The sequence below is a fragment of the Mus caroli genome, chromosome 6 (assembly GCF_900094665.2).
Source record: "Mus caroli chromosome 6, CAROLI_EIJ_v1.1, whole genome shotgun sequence".
Lineage (NCBI taxonomy): Eukaryota > Metazoa > Chordata > Mammalia > Rodentia > Muridae > Mus > Mus caroli.
The window spans coordinates 143,186,125-143,202,209 of NC_034575.1; the positions used below are offsets into that span (position 1 = coordinate 143,186,125).

At 46.1% G+C, this 16,085-nt stretch overlaps 1 protein-coding gene and 1 pseudogene across 2 annotated transcripts in view; one reads left to right on the forward strand and one right to left on the reverse strand.

Moving 5' to 3' along the window:
* Positions 1 to 2,482, forward strand: part of LOC110296233 — a 4,343-nt pseudogene extending 1,861 nt beyond the window's left edge.
* Lmntd1 (lamin tail domain containing 1) overlaps positions 204 to 16,085 on the reverse strand; it is a 47,242-nt gene continuing 31,360 nt past the window's right edge. The window contains exons 8-10 of one of the 2 annotated variants that reach the window (XM_021164826.1): positions 15,034 to 15,206; positions 7,603 to 7,660; positions 204 to 508 (exon numbers count right to left, since the gene is read on the reverse strand). In XM_021164826.1, coding sequence (XP_021020485.1) covers positions 7,632 to 7,660; positions 15,034 to 15,206 — 202 coding nt within the window. In that variant the 3' untranslated portion in view covers positions 204 to 508; positions 7,603 to 7,631. Of the gene's footprint in view, positions 509 to 7,523; positions 7,661 to 15,033; positions 15,207 to 16,085 lie in introns of those variants that run through there. The other variant, XM_021164827.1, reaches the window with a different exon arrangement.

Genomic DNA, 16,085 nt, shown 5'->3' on the forward strand with positions numbered 1-16,085 from the left:
GGGTGGGGGGTGGGGGTGGGGGTGGGGGAAGGGCTATGAGATGGGGGAAAGGATATCTGCCCCTGAGGGAAAACAGGACTGCCTCTGGATAGAGAGGAGACAGACATGATCCATAGGAAAATGGCGGATAATCAAGGGAAAGGGGAAATCCATGTCAGGATGACCTATAGGAACAGTTATCTCATTTAAAATGGAATGGATAGGAGCAAGTTTGTTTTCCCTCCTGGGATAGGCTGAGGCTTCTGTAATAGCTAGGCAAGAGAGTGCCTAGGCTCTGGTCTCCTCTGTTGGATGAGAGAGTGCTGATACTCCCTGGCGTTATGTTATCTTTAAACCATGTAATGTCTTTCACCAGCATGAGCAGAGCCCAGCATGCTGGCCCCTTCGCTCTTCCCACACAGTGTACCATGATGCAGCAGCAAAGGCAGCCGACAGCAACATTGTAGCGAACAGATGGTGGAGATGTGGCGACTGGAGAACTGTGGAAGCTGATACTTTGCTTTGGAGGCTGAAAGAAAACAATACAGTTAGTGCAGAGATGGGATGGAAGGGTGTCAGAAGACATCCGGGAAAGGCTAAGGCTGCTAGGAAAGGACCGGAGTAAGCACAGGACACACCAAGACCAAGTTCTCAGCACAAAGGAGACTTATTTGCTCCAGAGGGACGGAGGGCAGTAAGTAAGAGACAGGAGTATGGAGGACTAGGGGGAAGGGGCAAGGAATATGGGGAGGGGGGAAGAAACGTTTGCCTCAGATGGACAACGCACTGCCTCTGGATAGAGAGTGTCCAGTGTCTGTCCCAACCTTTTGGGTTTCAGAGCTGAGGTGGACCACAGCGTTGGATGAAAGCCACAAGACTGATAATCTCTGGCCTTATAACTGCACTGGAGGCTAGAAGCTGATGGCTTCTGGAAACTTGACACTCTCTTGCTTACTCTGTGGTTAAAGACAGCTGGATTTTCCCCCCCTCTTTAACTCTCTGTGCTTTATTGAATTTTGAGAACTTAACTCTTTATTGCTGTTCTGTGCTTCAAAAAAGCACTGAAAACTTAACTCTTTGTGCTTACATAAGTGCTGATTTCTAGTGAATAACAGATGTGTATAGCAGCTGGAAATTAAGTAAAAGGATTTATTAATAGAGCTTCTTTCTCTGGGGAGTCTGCTGGGAGCCCCTGGCGGGCCAGCTGAGAGGCTCAGAGCTTGCTAACGCTTTCTAAACCAGAGAGAGAAGAAAGGGAAAGAACTCACACAGACAACTCACACTCAGCAAAGTGGAAAATGGCTGCACCACCTTCCTTTATTGGCTTGTTTTTTATAGCTTTAAGACAAAAGTTCTCTATGTAAGAAAGAATTACCTCATAGATAAGACGTTACAAAAAAGGGGAGTTACGGGAAGGTATCGATAACAAGTTCAAAGCAGTGTTTCACACTGTAAACTCATTACAAGTTCAGAGCCACAGTTTTTACATGGCCTTGCCTTAACATAGTGCACACCCGTAGTTTCATCTTTGGCCCTGAATATTTTTCCTTGAACGCAGATTTGTCCCAAGCCTATTTATTTACCTTTTTATTATAACTATGAAAGCTCATTGTACTTCCTATTATGAAGCCTTTACTTACCATCATGAGGAGTGGGCACATTCTATTCATGAATCTAACTTTTCTAGCAAAACAACTAAAACCACCTCTTAGAACTTTCTTCCTCCTCGCTCCTTTTCCAGCTGGAAGCGTGGAGGCTGTTCCAGAGAAGAAGAAGGTTGCCGCTGTGCCAGAAGCCCTTAAGAAAAAGCGAAGGAATTTCACAGAGTTGAACGTGAATCCCCCGAGGAAGAAGTTTGCCCTGAAGACACTGCAAGAGGGAAGGAGGAAGCTCAGCTATGAGAAGGCAAGGCACTGTCACAGGGACAGGCAGACATACTGGACTGCGATTCGGATGGCCAGGATGGCAAGGAGAGCTGGGAACTTCAATGTGCCCGCAGAACCAAAACTGGCCTTTGTCATCACAATCCGAGGTATCAGTGGACTAAGCCGGAAGGTCCGAAAGGTAGTGCAGCTTCTTCACCTTCCACAGATCTTCAATGGCACCTTTGTTAAGCTCAACAAGGCTTCAATTAGCATGCTGCGGACTGTGGAACCATACATTGCATGGGAGTACCCCAACCTGAAGTCAGTAAACGAGCTCATTTACAAGTGAGGCGATGGCAAAATCAACAAGAAGCGGATCGCCTTGACAGATAATTCGTGGATTGCTCGGACTCTTGGTACATTTGGCATCGCCTGCATGGAGGATGTAGGTCATGAGATCTAAACAGCTGGGAAAGGATTCAAGAAAGCAAGTAGCTTCCTGTGGCTTCAAGTGATCTTCCCACAAGGTGGAATGAAGAAAAACAGAACTCACTTTGTAGAAGGTGGAGATGCTGGCAACAGGGAAGACTAGATAAACAGGCTTATTAGATGGATGAACTAAGGTGTCACCCATGGTATTTTTGTAACGTGGTCAGTTAATAAAGTCACAGCTTGGCAAATTGAAGGAAAAAAAACCCTTTCTTCTTAAGAGTATTTTAATCAAATCAGGAATTACATGAAATCATTCATTCATCTAAACATAATTAATTCCTGGAAGTTCATCTTCATGTTGCTCTTCAGGAAATGTGATCGGTAGGGTGGGTTGATGCCCAGGAATCCTTAGGGTATGCAGTATTGGTAGGAAAGGTACAACAGCTGCGAGAAGCAATCATGGATCCGCTCACAGCTCCATGGCCATGTCTCTCCAGAGTGCGCCCATCACAAACCATGCAAAGATGGTGGGTCATCTCCAGGAAGGTCACCTGCTAGCCTTAGACTTTCCTAGATTGCTCCTGACAAGAGGGGAGGCAGACATGATCCACAGGTAAACGGCAGTTCATCAAGGGAGAGAGGGAACTCTGTTAGGATGAGTTGGTTTGTTTTGAATGGCATACTAATTGTGGCAGCCAAAAGGGGCGTTGACTGCTGTACTTGAATACTTTGATAGCTGGACATTGGTAGTCAGCCTCAAGAGGAAGTAGTCAAATAAAGGAATAGACCTTGGTGGCTAGCTTTAGAAATATAATCTGTGGTTTAGCAATGGGTAGAGAGAAAGGCAAAACTTGTTGGCTCCATGTCTGCCATGCTTGGGTCTGCTAGAGCCCTTTAGCTGTCAAGGTCTCAAGGCAGGTCCGTAGGGGCTCTAAGGACATCCTGCATCTAGTGTGGGCTCTTAGGAATAGGGATCAATGCCCACAGCTCAGTTCATAGAAAGACTTATCACTAGTACTTCATCAGGAGAACCTAATCCAGTGTACAGGATTACCTGCTGAGAATCTGAGCTGTGACTGGTTATGGGTTAACACCCTGAATTAGTGGCATATTCAGTCTACAGATCTAGAACAGTGGTGATGCCTGAGGCCAGAGCTGGTGATGTTTACCTAGTCTCATTTCCACCAAGCTCTGTGTTCTGCTCTGTCCTGTAATCCCAAGTGTGTCCCAGAGGGTCAGCAAGTTCATAACAGGTGGCTAGTCAGACAGGAAAAGCCCCCAAGCCTTACCAGTGTTCTTTGGCTGGTGGAAAGCCCTGATTCTGCAGTATTCTGTGTCCTGCCTCTCGTCCATATACAGCTCTCAGTCCAGTTATCAACTTAGGGGTCACAACTCCTAAATCAGGTTGACCAACCCATACTCAAGAAGCCAATAAAAAAAAAGAGTCAAGTTAAAGGTGTGAGGCAGAGGAAGGTGGTATATTCAATGTGGCCACATGGGGAGAGGGACAAAGACATCCAGCAACATTCCCTGAGTTCTTTGGGGTCGTGAAGTGAAGTCCCAGTCTAAATTGAGGGCTAGGAATATGTATATCTAACTAGTCCTGGTCAAGATGTGGCCCTGCCCAGTATGGACCCAGCCTTGTCTGGGCTTGAGTCTCATCCTGTACATTGATCTTATGAGTTGTTAGATCTGTGTGAAATCTTTCTCCAAGAGATAAGTGCCGGTTCCTTTGTCTAGCATGAGCTTCCTGGAAAATTCTCATTTATCTGGCTGGGGTCTGTTGCTTCAACACCCTGATAGTCGGACTGAGAGACATGCGCCTCTGCAAGTCTCTTCAGAGTGCCTGCATCACTGCCAGATCGCTGAAGAACTCCCACATGGACTGCACACACTGTCGTGCAGGAATTCCATTAGCCAAGACCCCAGGGCCGAAGTTGGGTTTGCTTGTGTTTGTCTCAATCATTGACAATCTGTTGGGCTAGCAATACAGAAAGCGAGACCTGGATCCTTGCAGTAATTTGTGAGACTGACGCCCTCAGAGGAGCTGGTCCTTTGGGATATGACTGCTTCCTGTAGGGGCTGGAGAGCTGGCTCCCTGGGTGAGGTGCATACTGCTCTTGCAGAGGACCGGAGCTCTGCTCCAAGCCTGGTTCCCAGCTCCCAGGTCAGCCTCCCACGTTTAGATCTTCAGGTGGAACATCTGACCTGTCTTCTTCCTGAGGAATCGCTGAGAGGTTAGTACGTGAGGGGACACCAGGCTGTGAGGAACAGGCACACTGTTAATGTCTCACTGTATGGGCCAGAGTGCTCACATATTAGGGCTGCAGTGCTGTTTCCAATCTTGAACCAAGGGATGATGCTAGGTCAGAGAGGTAAGAGCACAGAAATTCGGGGACAAATGGGAGCTTGAGGAAGACCTGGCTGTGCCTTGTCCTTGGCTTTTAGAAGAATCACTTAAAACACCCGAAAGCCGCCTGGCTCAGCTGTGTTTCTATTGCTGTGATTAGAATCCATGACCAATCAATTATGAAAGAGGTGTTCAATCGGGCTTACAGTTTCAGAGGGTCAGAGCCCAGGACCATCAGTAAGAAGCCAGGCAGCAAGCATGTAGGCCTGACATGGGCACCGCAGTTGGGAACTACTTGAGATACAACCTTGAGGCTGAAAGAGATAAGCGGGCCTGATGTGGCCTTTTGGGATCTCAAAGCCAGTGACATAACACCTTCTCCATCAGGGTCTGTCAGAAGCCATCTAGAAAAGGCTAAAGCAAGCAAGTGAGCTTTCGGGAGATGGCCCACCATTTTGTAACGTTGTGATGGGTGAGCGCTGAGATACAGGGTCCTCAGAGACTTCATGGCAGGATTGCTTCTTGCTGCTGATAGACCTTTCCTGTCACTATCACATAGCCTAATGATTCCTGGGCATCAGCCCACCCTATTGGGCAAATTTCCTACATATCAACGTGAAGATGAACTTTCATGAATTAATGCTGTTTAGATAAATTGATGATTTCATAATTCTTGGTAATGATTTTCTAAATGTATGCAAGCAATTTCAAGTCTCCTATAAAGTAGCTGTAACCAGAGCTCCAGGAACCTTCCTGTGTCACGGGCTGAGCGCAGTAGGGAAAGAAAGCAGGCTTGGATCAAGGAAGACATTCCTTCTAGGTTAGGTGTGAGACCATTGTCTGGTCACTAAAGGTCACAAACTGGGAATGGACAATTTGTTGTAGGTGCCAGGGCAGACATTAAAATCTTGAGCAGTTTATGTGTATAAGACTGCAAAATAATAAAACACAAGAGCCGGGCGTGGTGGTGAATGCCTTTAATCCCAGCACTCGGGAGGCAGAGGCAGGCGGGTTTCTGAGTTCGAGGCCAGCCTGGTCTACAGAGTGAGTTCCAGGACAGCCAGGGCTACACAGAGAAACCCTGTCTCAAAAAAAAACAAACAAAACAACAACAACACAAAAACAAAACAAAAAACAAAAAATAAAACAAAAAAACCACAAGGCAGATGATTTGTCTCTTGACAAAACAGTGCTAACTTGTGACATAAAAATTATTGCTTTAAACTTATAATGAACGCCTAGGGGGGCTAGTAACAGATAATGAATGCTTAGTGATGTACTAGTCTGAATGGAAAGACGTAAACAATTCTGCCGTTATTCCTTAAGACTTATTGATTCACAACATGGATCATTGCCTTACTGTGAGCTTACTGGAATGTAAAAGTACTTAGAAAACCATGCAATCAGTTATCCTGTTTTAACTGCTCTACCTGCTAGTTGTACGAGGTAATTTTTAGAGGAAGTATAAATACTGTCTCTAAGACAGAAATAAAGTTTGTTGGAGCTTTTCTTTCTCTGCTCTGTCCAGAGCATGTGTTTTGTCTTCATGCATGATCTTCTTTTCCTTTTTCTCTGGATCACAAAGAGTTAATGGACTCTGATCCTCTCACCCAATCAGTGAGGGGACCGCCAGTCAAAGAAAACATACCCCAAGCCACTGACTTCTTTTTTAATTTGTATATATGTTTTATTTTTAATTAGTTTTTCACTTGTTTACTTTACATCCTGCTCACTTCCCCCTGCCAGTCACCCCTCCCATAATTCTTCCCCTATATCCCCCCTTTCTCTTCTAAGTGGGTGGGGGTCCCCTGGGTATCCCCCCACCCTTGAACTCTTGGAGCTCTCAGAGTCTGAACCACCAACCAAAGAACATACTTGGGCTGGACCTAGGCCTCCCGCTCATATGTAGCAGATGTACAGCTTGACCTTCATGTAGGTCCTGACCAACTGGAGCGGAGGCTGTCCCCAGAGCTGTTGCCTGTATGTGGGATAGGTTCTTCTAGCTGGGCTGCCTTGTCTGGACTCAGTGGGAGAGGGAGCGCCTAGCCTCCCAGATGCCCTGCTGCTAACAGAAGTTAATGGTCAGAAACCAGTAACAACAGTAAGAGAGTTACAAGGCCAGAGATCATCAGCTTTTGGTCTTCATCCAATGCTGTGTCCCACCTCGGTACCTAAAGGCTGGGGCTAGTCCTTTAGGGACATGGCTCTTAATCTTTCCCAAACAACTCTACTAACGGTAGATCAAGACCTAGACATTGGAGCTTATAGGGTCTATTTTCATCCACACCGCCACTTGGGCTTTGCCAGACTCTTCCTCACGGATCGTATTGACATCACCAAAAGAAGATGAGGCAACTGCAGAAGGGACTGCTTCAATGATGCTAAGTTGTCAGGCAACTAGATCCCAGAAGATGGCACTCCTGCTCTTCCTTCCAACACCACTGGCATGTCCTAGGACAGAGCCCTGCAGTTTCCATAGTGCAATCAGCATGTTGCCCACGTGTCATGCACCATGCTGTTTTACATGCAGAGTTCTGATCCTAGCTTTCAGTGGCCTATTACTTACCTATGAACAAAAATAAAATGAAGGTCGAGGCAACAGAAATGTTTGTCAGAAAATTAGAGAACACAGGCTGCTGGGTGTTGGGGTGCACACCTTCAGTCTCACCCCTCAGGAGGCAGAGGCAGGTGGATCCTTGTGAGTTGGAGACCAGTATATTCTACATAGCAAGTTATAGGCTAGCCAAAGCTATGTCACCAGACACTGTCTTTTAAAATAAGAAAAGAAAGAAGAAAGGGAAAAAAAGAACCACCCATGTCCGGCAGGATTCCAAACATCTTATCATATCTGGAGGCTGAAGCAGGAGGATTAACAAGTTTGAGGCCAGCTTCGGTCATAAAGCGAGACCCTCAAAAATTTATTGCAACTATTTGTGAGATATTTTGCTATAAAGCAACTCTACGATAGTTACTCACGTTCACAGATTTCATGGCTTTCCATTTTCTTATGACTTTGCTTTTTTTTTCTTGGTCCCTAAAAATACAAAGGGCAGGAGTTCAGGTCCATGTTCCAATGTTTACTTTTCAACGGGAGAAAGAATTGTCAAACGGGCTCTGAGCACCAGGGTTTTCTTTAACTGGAAGAAATCTGTGGCTTGAAGGCTGTGTTTAATGGAGACTTGAAGCAAGTAGCTTAGCAACCACTTGAGGAAAACAGTTTTCAATTATTGTTAAGTCTGTACTTTCAGTGAATAATTTAAAAGGAGGCTTATTCAAAATATAATCAAAACCGAGAAAAGAACATGACCCAGGAAGGTATGTGTGCATGTGCGCACATAATTTATTCTGAGCACTGCACACAGACTGTCAGGCTTGAGTGCTCAGCACAGGGCTGGTTCCCCAGCCCTCCTTTTACTTTGTAAGAGATTGTACCAAGTTGCTTCTAAATATATGTGTAGCCTAGGCTGGCTTTAAACTGCCCACTCTCCTGATCAGCATCTTGAGCGACATTTTAAAGCAGAGAATTGTAGAAAAACACGATGCTTGTACAGTTTCCCCAGTGATTTCTGCATTCACACCTACCACAGTGAGACAGTGACCAGGCGAGGGGACATGAGGGTCACAGGGAAATGTGCAGGCAGAGGAGGACACTGTCTCCTGCTTGCCACCTTAGTCAAGGCTGAGGTGACATGTGCCCTTCACTCTCAGCAATCTGTGGGGCTCGGTTGCTGATCTTGCAGATGTTCAAGGCTCTTGGATTAGCGGCAGGCTTTGTGTATGCACACACCATTCTCTGGTACATCCACACTTTAAACCATATCTGCAGTACTCGTAAAAACTACATACAGTGTGAACATTCTGCGTGGCATTGCGGTGCTGTTTAAGTAAGAAGAGAGTCTGCGGGGTTGGGATTTTATTTCTGGGCATCTTCATTCTGTGGTTGGTCAATCTGGTATTAGTTACGTCTGTGGGTGAACCTTGAAGCTAGGAGAAATGGTTGTACCCAAGAGGAACTGGAGGGTTAGTGTGTAATCCCACTGTTTACATCAGAGCCAATGTATCACACTGAAGAGTGGTGAACACGTGGTCGGCAAGGACAGATCACTCCTGTGTCGGAGATGAGGTCATGTATTATGCCAACAAAGTAAAAATTAAGTATAGGCTGGCGTGGAGACCATGCCTTCAGTCTCAGTATGGAGGCAGAGATGAGACACCAAGAGGCAACAGCTGAAGGATGCCCTGGCTACACAGTAAGTTCCAGGTCTGTTTGAGTTATATAGTAAAAGTCTCAAAAAAGCCAACATCAACCAAGCTGAACAATCTAAGACGATAGTGAGGTACTCTGGAAACAACAGGAAAAGCCCCTCGGCCATGCTGTCAAGTTCAGAATCACCAGGTTTTACCAGCGTCTGCTTACAACAGAACACCCCGGGCTCTGTCGTGAGGGTGTGATGGACAGGCAGGCCCACGGTGGGGCAGGGATGCAGTCAGCAGGGACTTTCTCGGCTACCAACAGTTTCCTGAAGCCAGTGAGTCAGGATTCTGTGTTTGGCACAGCACAATATAAACTTCCTGAGTGTCCATGGAACTGTGTTGCAGCTAGGGTTCCAAGGTATTTGCCACAGGCAGTCGTATAGGCCGGAGCTTAGATGTAGAAGAAAGTAGGGCATCACTGGCTGTCTTCTAGAACGCTCCGTGGGCATGCAATAGATTCTGTATGTGTTTCATGTATGCCCTTGATTCTGGCTGGTCTGAGCACGAGGGGTTTGAACTCCGAAAGCCTGTACCCCAAGAACAAAGGAAGCAGCTCTACAGCCATTCTCAGGAACTCCCCCGGGTTGTTCTGTTCTTGAGTCTTGGAGGGAGATGGTAATGTCTTGGGTAACAAAAGCCAAAATGTTTAGCCCCTTATTAATTAACGGGAATGTTTTGAATTCTCAAAATTGTATTTTTAATTGAGTGATGTAATGGATCATTAATGACATAGTTCTCCACAAATGGGGTTATACTTCTTACTAAAGAGCTGGGATACATTCCTCACTAAAGAGCAGGTTATAGTATGTGTGCGATGTTGAACTGTTTTGAGGTAAAAGATCCAGTTATGATGTGGCTGGTTATTTTATTAGGATTATGTCGCCAGAATGCTTATTTGGCTGTTAAAGAGACACCTACCTGTAGGGAAGGGCTCACGACGATACTCTCACTCAAATGTTCTTTTATTTTAAAAAAGTGATAAAATCACATTCTGGAAGTCAACAGAGAGGCTACTATCCTCAAACACAGGGGTAACTTCTTTCGCTTGGTATAAGTGTTCTTCGGTTGATAAGGGAACAGGGACAAACATTTGGGCAGTCTGCACGCACAGTTGTGTTCACATATACATGCATGCATGTGCGTGCACACACACATGCATGTGCACATGCATGTGCACATATACACACAGGCACACACATGACTAATGTTCTGCCAGCCTTAGAAATGTGATTGCAGACATTGCAAATTCTTAGTATAATAAATTTAAACCACATAAAACAAGCAATGAGCAGGGCAGGTGCTAGCCTGGACACATGAAGGACATGTACATCAAACCTGCGTTGGTGGCAGTTTCTTATGGGAAAATACCTTGAGCCCAAGACAAACTTGCCAGAGCTAATGAACTATAATGAGTCATGCCCCACGTCCATCTTAGGTAAAGTCCCTGGTCCTTCTGGTTTGCGCTGGTGCCCTGAGCAGACCTTGGGTGCTGGCTCTGCACCTGGTTCAACAACACCTAGAGGAAACTCAACTCGAAGGTGCTCTAAAAAGCCCAGGATCATGGGGTGAGGAGGCTACAACATCTGCCCCAACACAGGGAGTAACTGGGACCAGCGGGACCCAGGGATGCAGGAACCCTGCCTGCCAAGTGGCACAGCTTCCTTCCAGTCTGAGCCAGTACCCTGAGCAGACCTTGCGCACTAGCTCTGCACCCAGTCCCACAATACCTAGAGGAAGCTTGACTCTCAGGTGCTCCAACATGCCCAGGATCATAGGATCACAGGATCACAGGATCTCTGGAGCTTGGTCACACCAGGATCTCAGGATCCCAGAGGCAGCTTGACTTCTAGGAGCTCTGACACAACCCAGAATCTCAGGATCACAGGATCCAAGAATCACAGGATCATAGAGACGGCTGGCCTCTGAGGAGTTCTGACACAACCAGGATCACAGGAAGGACAGGCTCCAGTCAGATACATCAAGGGCAGGTAGTACCAGAGATAACAAGATGGTGAGAGATATAGCCACATGTAAAGTTACAGGAGATGAGGAAGTGGGGCTGTCTAGAGAAGGCAGGGAAACTCAATCAGATGCTGCACACGCACAGCTGAGCTAGCACACATATGGATAACGGAGGACTAAACATTTGACCAGTCCTCTCGAAGCAGCCATTGTACCTGGTATACACACACAGGCAAGAGGATGGCAGTAGATACAGAACACTTATCTACGTGACTGCAGAATGAGGCAATATGGGAATAGAAAAAAAATGTATCAAAATTGAATGTTACAGTATCAGGATCAGATCTCCACGTAACATTTAAGTCCTTTATGTTGCATGATTATGTCACAAAGAGCAGACACTTAGTGCAGTGTCCTTCTGGAAGTCAAAAGGCAAAGCAGCCACAGAGCTCTGGTCTACAAATCCTCACATGTGCAGTTAGTGTTCAAAAGGACCAGAGTGGTGCACATTGGCCTTCCTGCTCGGATGGGGAGGTATCCTGGGACTCAGAAGCCCAGGGACCACATAGTTCTGTGGGGAGAAGGTATCTCAGTGGAAGGGCATCCTGAGACAAGGGAGCCAATGAACCACGTAGTGTTGAGGAAGCCTCCTCAGCAGAGGCGTTGCAACTCCCAGGGGAGGCTACCCCAGCTGAGCTCAGGAGCTCTGCAGCCTCAGCCCCGCCCCTTCTCTTTGCTTCTTTGCTTCTTTCCATTGCTTCTTGTCTTCTTGTTCTCTTCTGCTGAGAGAGTTACGCCAGGCAGCAAATGTCATAAAAGAGATTTATTGGAGGTCCCTGGAGGGAGCAGACAGCAGGGGACTGGACAAAGGGCAGGGCTTAGACAAGATTTCTTAGGGGATGGAGTTTTCTAGGGCAGAGATTACAGGGTGAGGATTGTGTGGGATTTCAAGTCCCGAGCTTGGGGGAGCTCAGGGATTGGTGGGATTTCCTGTTCAGACTTTTCAGCTAAAATTAGCAGAATCTGGGGAAGGTACTGTTGATGGGCTGGGGATGACCTCTGTGACAGTTACAGAGGCTAGAAACACCTTTATGACAGTTAGGGATGTCTGAGGGGAGGGGCCTGGCCACTTTCCTGCCTTGGGAGTTTACAAAGTTTAAAAAAGCCTACAAACTCTACAAAGTTTACAAAGGACAGGAAGAGCCTTCTCTTCCTTCTCTTGGTTTGAGTAGTGAGAATAGCCAACATAGTGGTCTATCAGCTCAAAACTAGAAAGCTGGTTAAAGTCTTCCAGATTTGTGGATGTTCTGTAGTAAAGTCATCTTGACAAAATACTAACACCTGTTAACTGTGAGTGGTTAGCATAGAGGTGATTTTTACATTCTTTATTTTTAAAAAAAAGTGGCTGGAATGAATGTCAGGACAGCCTCATCTACACAGAAGAAACCCTGTCTCGAACTGCCCATCCCCCCAGCCCAAATATTAATTAGGTGGAGGGTGTGTAGATGTTCCTTTAAATTATCTTATTCTTTAGTCTCTAAACTGCTGTATTGTATGTATTTAAGATACAACTAAAGGCAAAAATCATTATCTCTCTTCCAGAGTGTCTTTCTTCTGCAATCCAACAAACGCCTGTATGTTACAGGAGGATAAAGAACAGGTTAACCTGCAAGCATAGTTAATCAACTTGTCTGTCTCTCCCTGAAAATCATTCTGTGGTCATAGTAGCAAACTGCCCCGCAATAGGTAACCGGAGGGTGCACACACAAGGTACCTTCTCCTTGGAGAATTCGGTCATAGACTCATGGATCTGAGTTGGTGATGAAAAGGAATTTCTCTTCCCAGCTGTTTGTCAATCACTTAGAACATGTCTGTTAGTGATTGTCTTTTGCAACAGGAAACAAAAGGGAGCTCTGGGAATCCTGATGCGTATTTATCTATGCGTATTTACAGTTTCCCGTATAGAAATGTAAAACTTGTATGATACTGAGTTACTTCATAGTTGAGGAAACACAGTCACACATACAAGTAGCATGTGGTTTTATGAAAATGGATTAGCCTTAATGTCGATTATTTATTGATTATTATTAACATATTATTCCATTTCTAAAAGGCGCTATCATGGTGTGCATTATTTCTCAAGGAGGTGCTAGCACTCTACAAACATGGTGGCTTTTGGTGTTTTATGGGAATTTCTGTGGTTGCGTTGAGGGGTCTTAAAGGTCACAGACAAGTGTGGTTGGGGGAGTATCAAGGCTGTGAGTGGGGAGCATGGCTGTTTCTCTCCTCGCCTCAGACAGAGCTGCTGTGTGCTGTACCTTTCGCTTCTGCCTAATATTTATTTTTAAATTTGTCCTTCTGCCAAACAGGAGTGTGTGGCCTCTCCCGATAACAGCGCTGTGTGAAACAGTGTGTTTCAGTGCTGGGGTCTGGTTCCTTTTCGGTCCAGCCTTCCTCAGATTGTTTTCCTCAAGAATCTGGGACATCTGATGAGCCTCAAGTACTCTTTCCCGGGAGAGGTCACAGAGACACAAGATTGCAGCAAATACAGGAGGTTCATTCAGATGTGAAGATGTAACCAGTCTGGGTTAATAATGTCACCTCAGCCAGGCACAGTGGTTCACGCCTATAGTCCCAGCACTCAAGAGGCTGAGGCAGAGGCTCAAGAATTCAAGGCCATCCTGGGAGATCCAGGTGACCCTAACTCAGATATCAAATTTGTACAGCGTGGTTCTGGTGCTAAGGTCCTGTCCCCCAAATTGGTTCTTGATTAATCAATATAAGATGCCAGGGGTCAATTGCTGGGCAGAAGGAAAGAGGTGGGACTTCTGGGTCCCCACAGGCAGGCGAAGAGATGCAGGGGAGGAAAAGGGTATTTGCCATGCTTCCAGGCGGGGGAGGGGACGGAGAAGAAGCCATCATCCATGTGTGAGCTCGGGTGGAGTGGCTATCAGCCACTTCCCAGACTGGGCCTGGGATAGAAGGGGGCATATTAGAGACATAACTAGGTTGAGGGAAGATTCAGGGTGCTGAGCAGGGAGTGTAAAGAAGTGGGGAGACAGCCGAGGAAGGCTGAGAAGAGCCAAGCAATTGAGCCAATAACATAGGTTGGAATTGACCTACGTGTGTGTCTGTGTTTTTCATCCACAGATCCAATATTCTCTGGGCGGGGGCTGGTAGCATGATCCACCTGGAGCTTAAAATGGGGGAGTGGAGGGTAGCAAAAACTATATGCAAATCAAATCAAAACAAACCTCTGAACATCGACCTTGACACTCCTTTTTAGTATAGGATGCCAGGCAGAATGAGAATAGCAACTTGGGGTTACTGTTGGGGTGTGCTGGGGTGTAGTGGGAATTTTTTGCCACTGCATAACATGTGGGCTTGTTTTTTTTTTTTTTTAATACAAGATTTTTTTTTTTTTTAACCAGCCCTCAAGAACTATAACAGGAGGCCGAGGCAGGAGAACTGTCATGAGTTCAGTCTAGAATATACAGTGAATTTCAGGCCATATTGGGATATAGAGTGAGATGGTTTTTTTCCCAAAAATAAACACATATTTTCAAAAATAAACACATTACCACCCCCAAACCCCATGCTGGCCACATGGGTCTTTTGACAGTCTGGTTCAATAACAGATGTTTATGGAGCTACCATAAATGTTTTGGTTACCTCAAAACAACAGGTGCCAGTGGATAGCCTACAATCCTTGTTCTAAGAGCCTTTGTTACAGTTTCGATGAAGGGTCTCACAAGGGTTCATTATTGAAGCTGAGTCCCCACGCAAACAGTGCTTAGAAGCGAGGACTGAGGCGGTAAGCGGATTAGGAGGTGCTCAAACCTGAACAGTCTCAGAGGATGGACCTGGGGAGGGGCTGGACAAAGGATGGAGACCCTCTGCGGCTGTGTCTTCCCCTGACACTGCTCCGTTCTGCTTCCGGGTCACCAGGAGGTGAACAGTTTTTCACCACCATCAGTCTGTCATGGTAAACCACATAGGTCTCCCCAGCCTTCCATGAACCAAAATAAATGTATTTCTTTGAACTGTTTCTCTCAGGAATTTGTCACGGAGACAAACACTGACACAGTCTGGCACGTAGGTCTGAATAGTTTTTAACACTCAGCAACACCCCCTGCCCCCGCCCCCGCCCCCACCCCTGCCTCCCCCGTAATATGTGTGCTTTTGACTAACCTGGGTCTGGTTTGGGCTTGGTTGGCTGAGGCTTGAGCTGTGCACCTAAACTGCTTTCGGGAATGTCCGAGTCATGTGAGTCAATCAGAGAGCTGTATGGATGTGGAGAGGTGTTGGGATTTCGGCACCAGGGGCTCTTATTGGGTAAGACACTTGGCGGGATTTCCTTTTCTCTGTAACAAGACAAAATCCAATTTGAATTCTAAAGGAAATTTATGCAGTAGCAGGGGTTTTGGAAGTGCAATTAAAGAGAAAGCCTATTTTTTTTTTTTTTTTTTAAAAAACCAACCAAACAAAAGTTGGCTGTCGAGTCGGCTCATCAGTTTCCAGTATTGGCTGCTCTTCCAGAAGAGCTTCAGTTTCCAGCACCCACAATGGTGGCCTTTAACCACCTGTAACTCCAGCTCCCAGATGCCCTCCTTCTGGCCTCTGTGGGTACTGCATGCACATGGTACACAGACATATGTGCAGACAAAATACCCATGCACATAAAAATGAATCATAAAAACATTTAAAAGGTTGTAGGCCTTTTTATTGACAAGTGCTGCTTATAAGAGATTCTCACGACAAGCCACTGTTTTCAAAAGCAAAGAAAACATGTTAGAGCGAAGGGACTCACCCAGTTAGAGCCTTTAAGTGTAAAAGAAACAAGAACACCCTTTGAAAGCTATTTTATGAGACCAGGCTTTGGAGTGAGGAGGAAGCTAAAGACACAAATTCTGAGGGTAGTGGGACCAGGTGAGAGTGCCATCTTGTATCCTGGGTCACTCAGAGACCTGTCTGCTCAGGAGAGCTCACGGGCTGCAGAAGCAACATAGCTTCTGGGACAGGGTCCCTTTTGGGCCTTAATCTTCAGCCAGGAGGCAGAGCTGAGCTCCAGACCTCTGTGCACCTTCCCTGCAAGAGGAGAACTTGCCTGCAGAGAGTGCTCTGACCACTGAGACTCAGGAGAGAGTTGGACTACTCCCAGGAGTGCTGACAGAGGCTAACAGAATCACAGGAGGAACAAGCTCCAGCCAGAGACAGCTATAACAACTAACGCCAGAGATTAC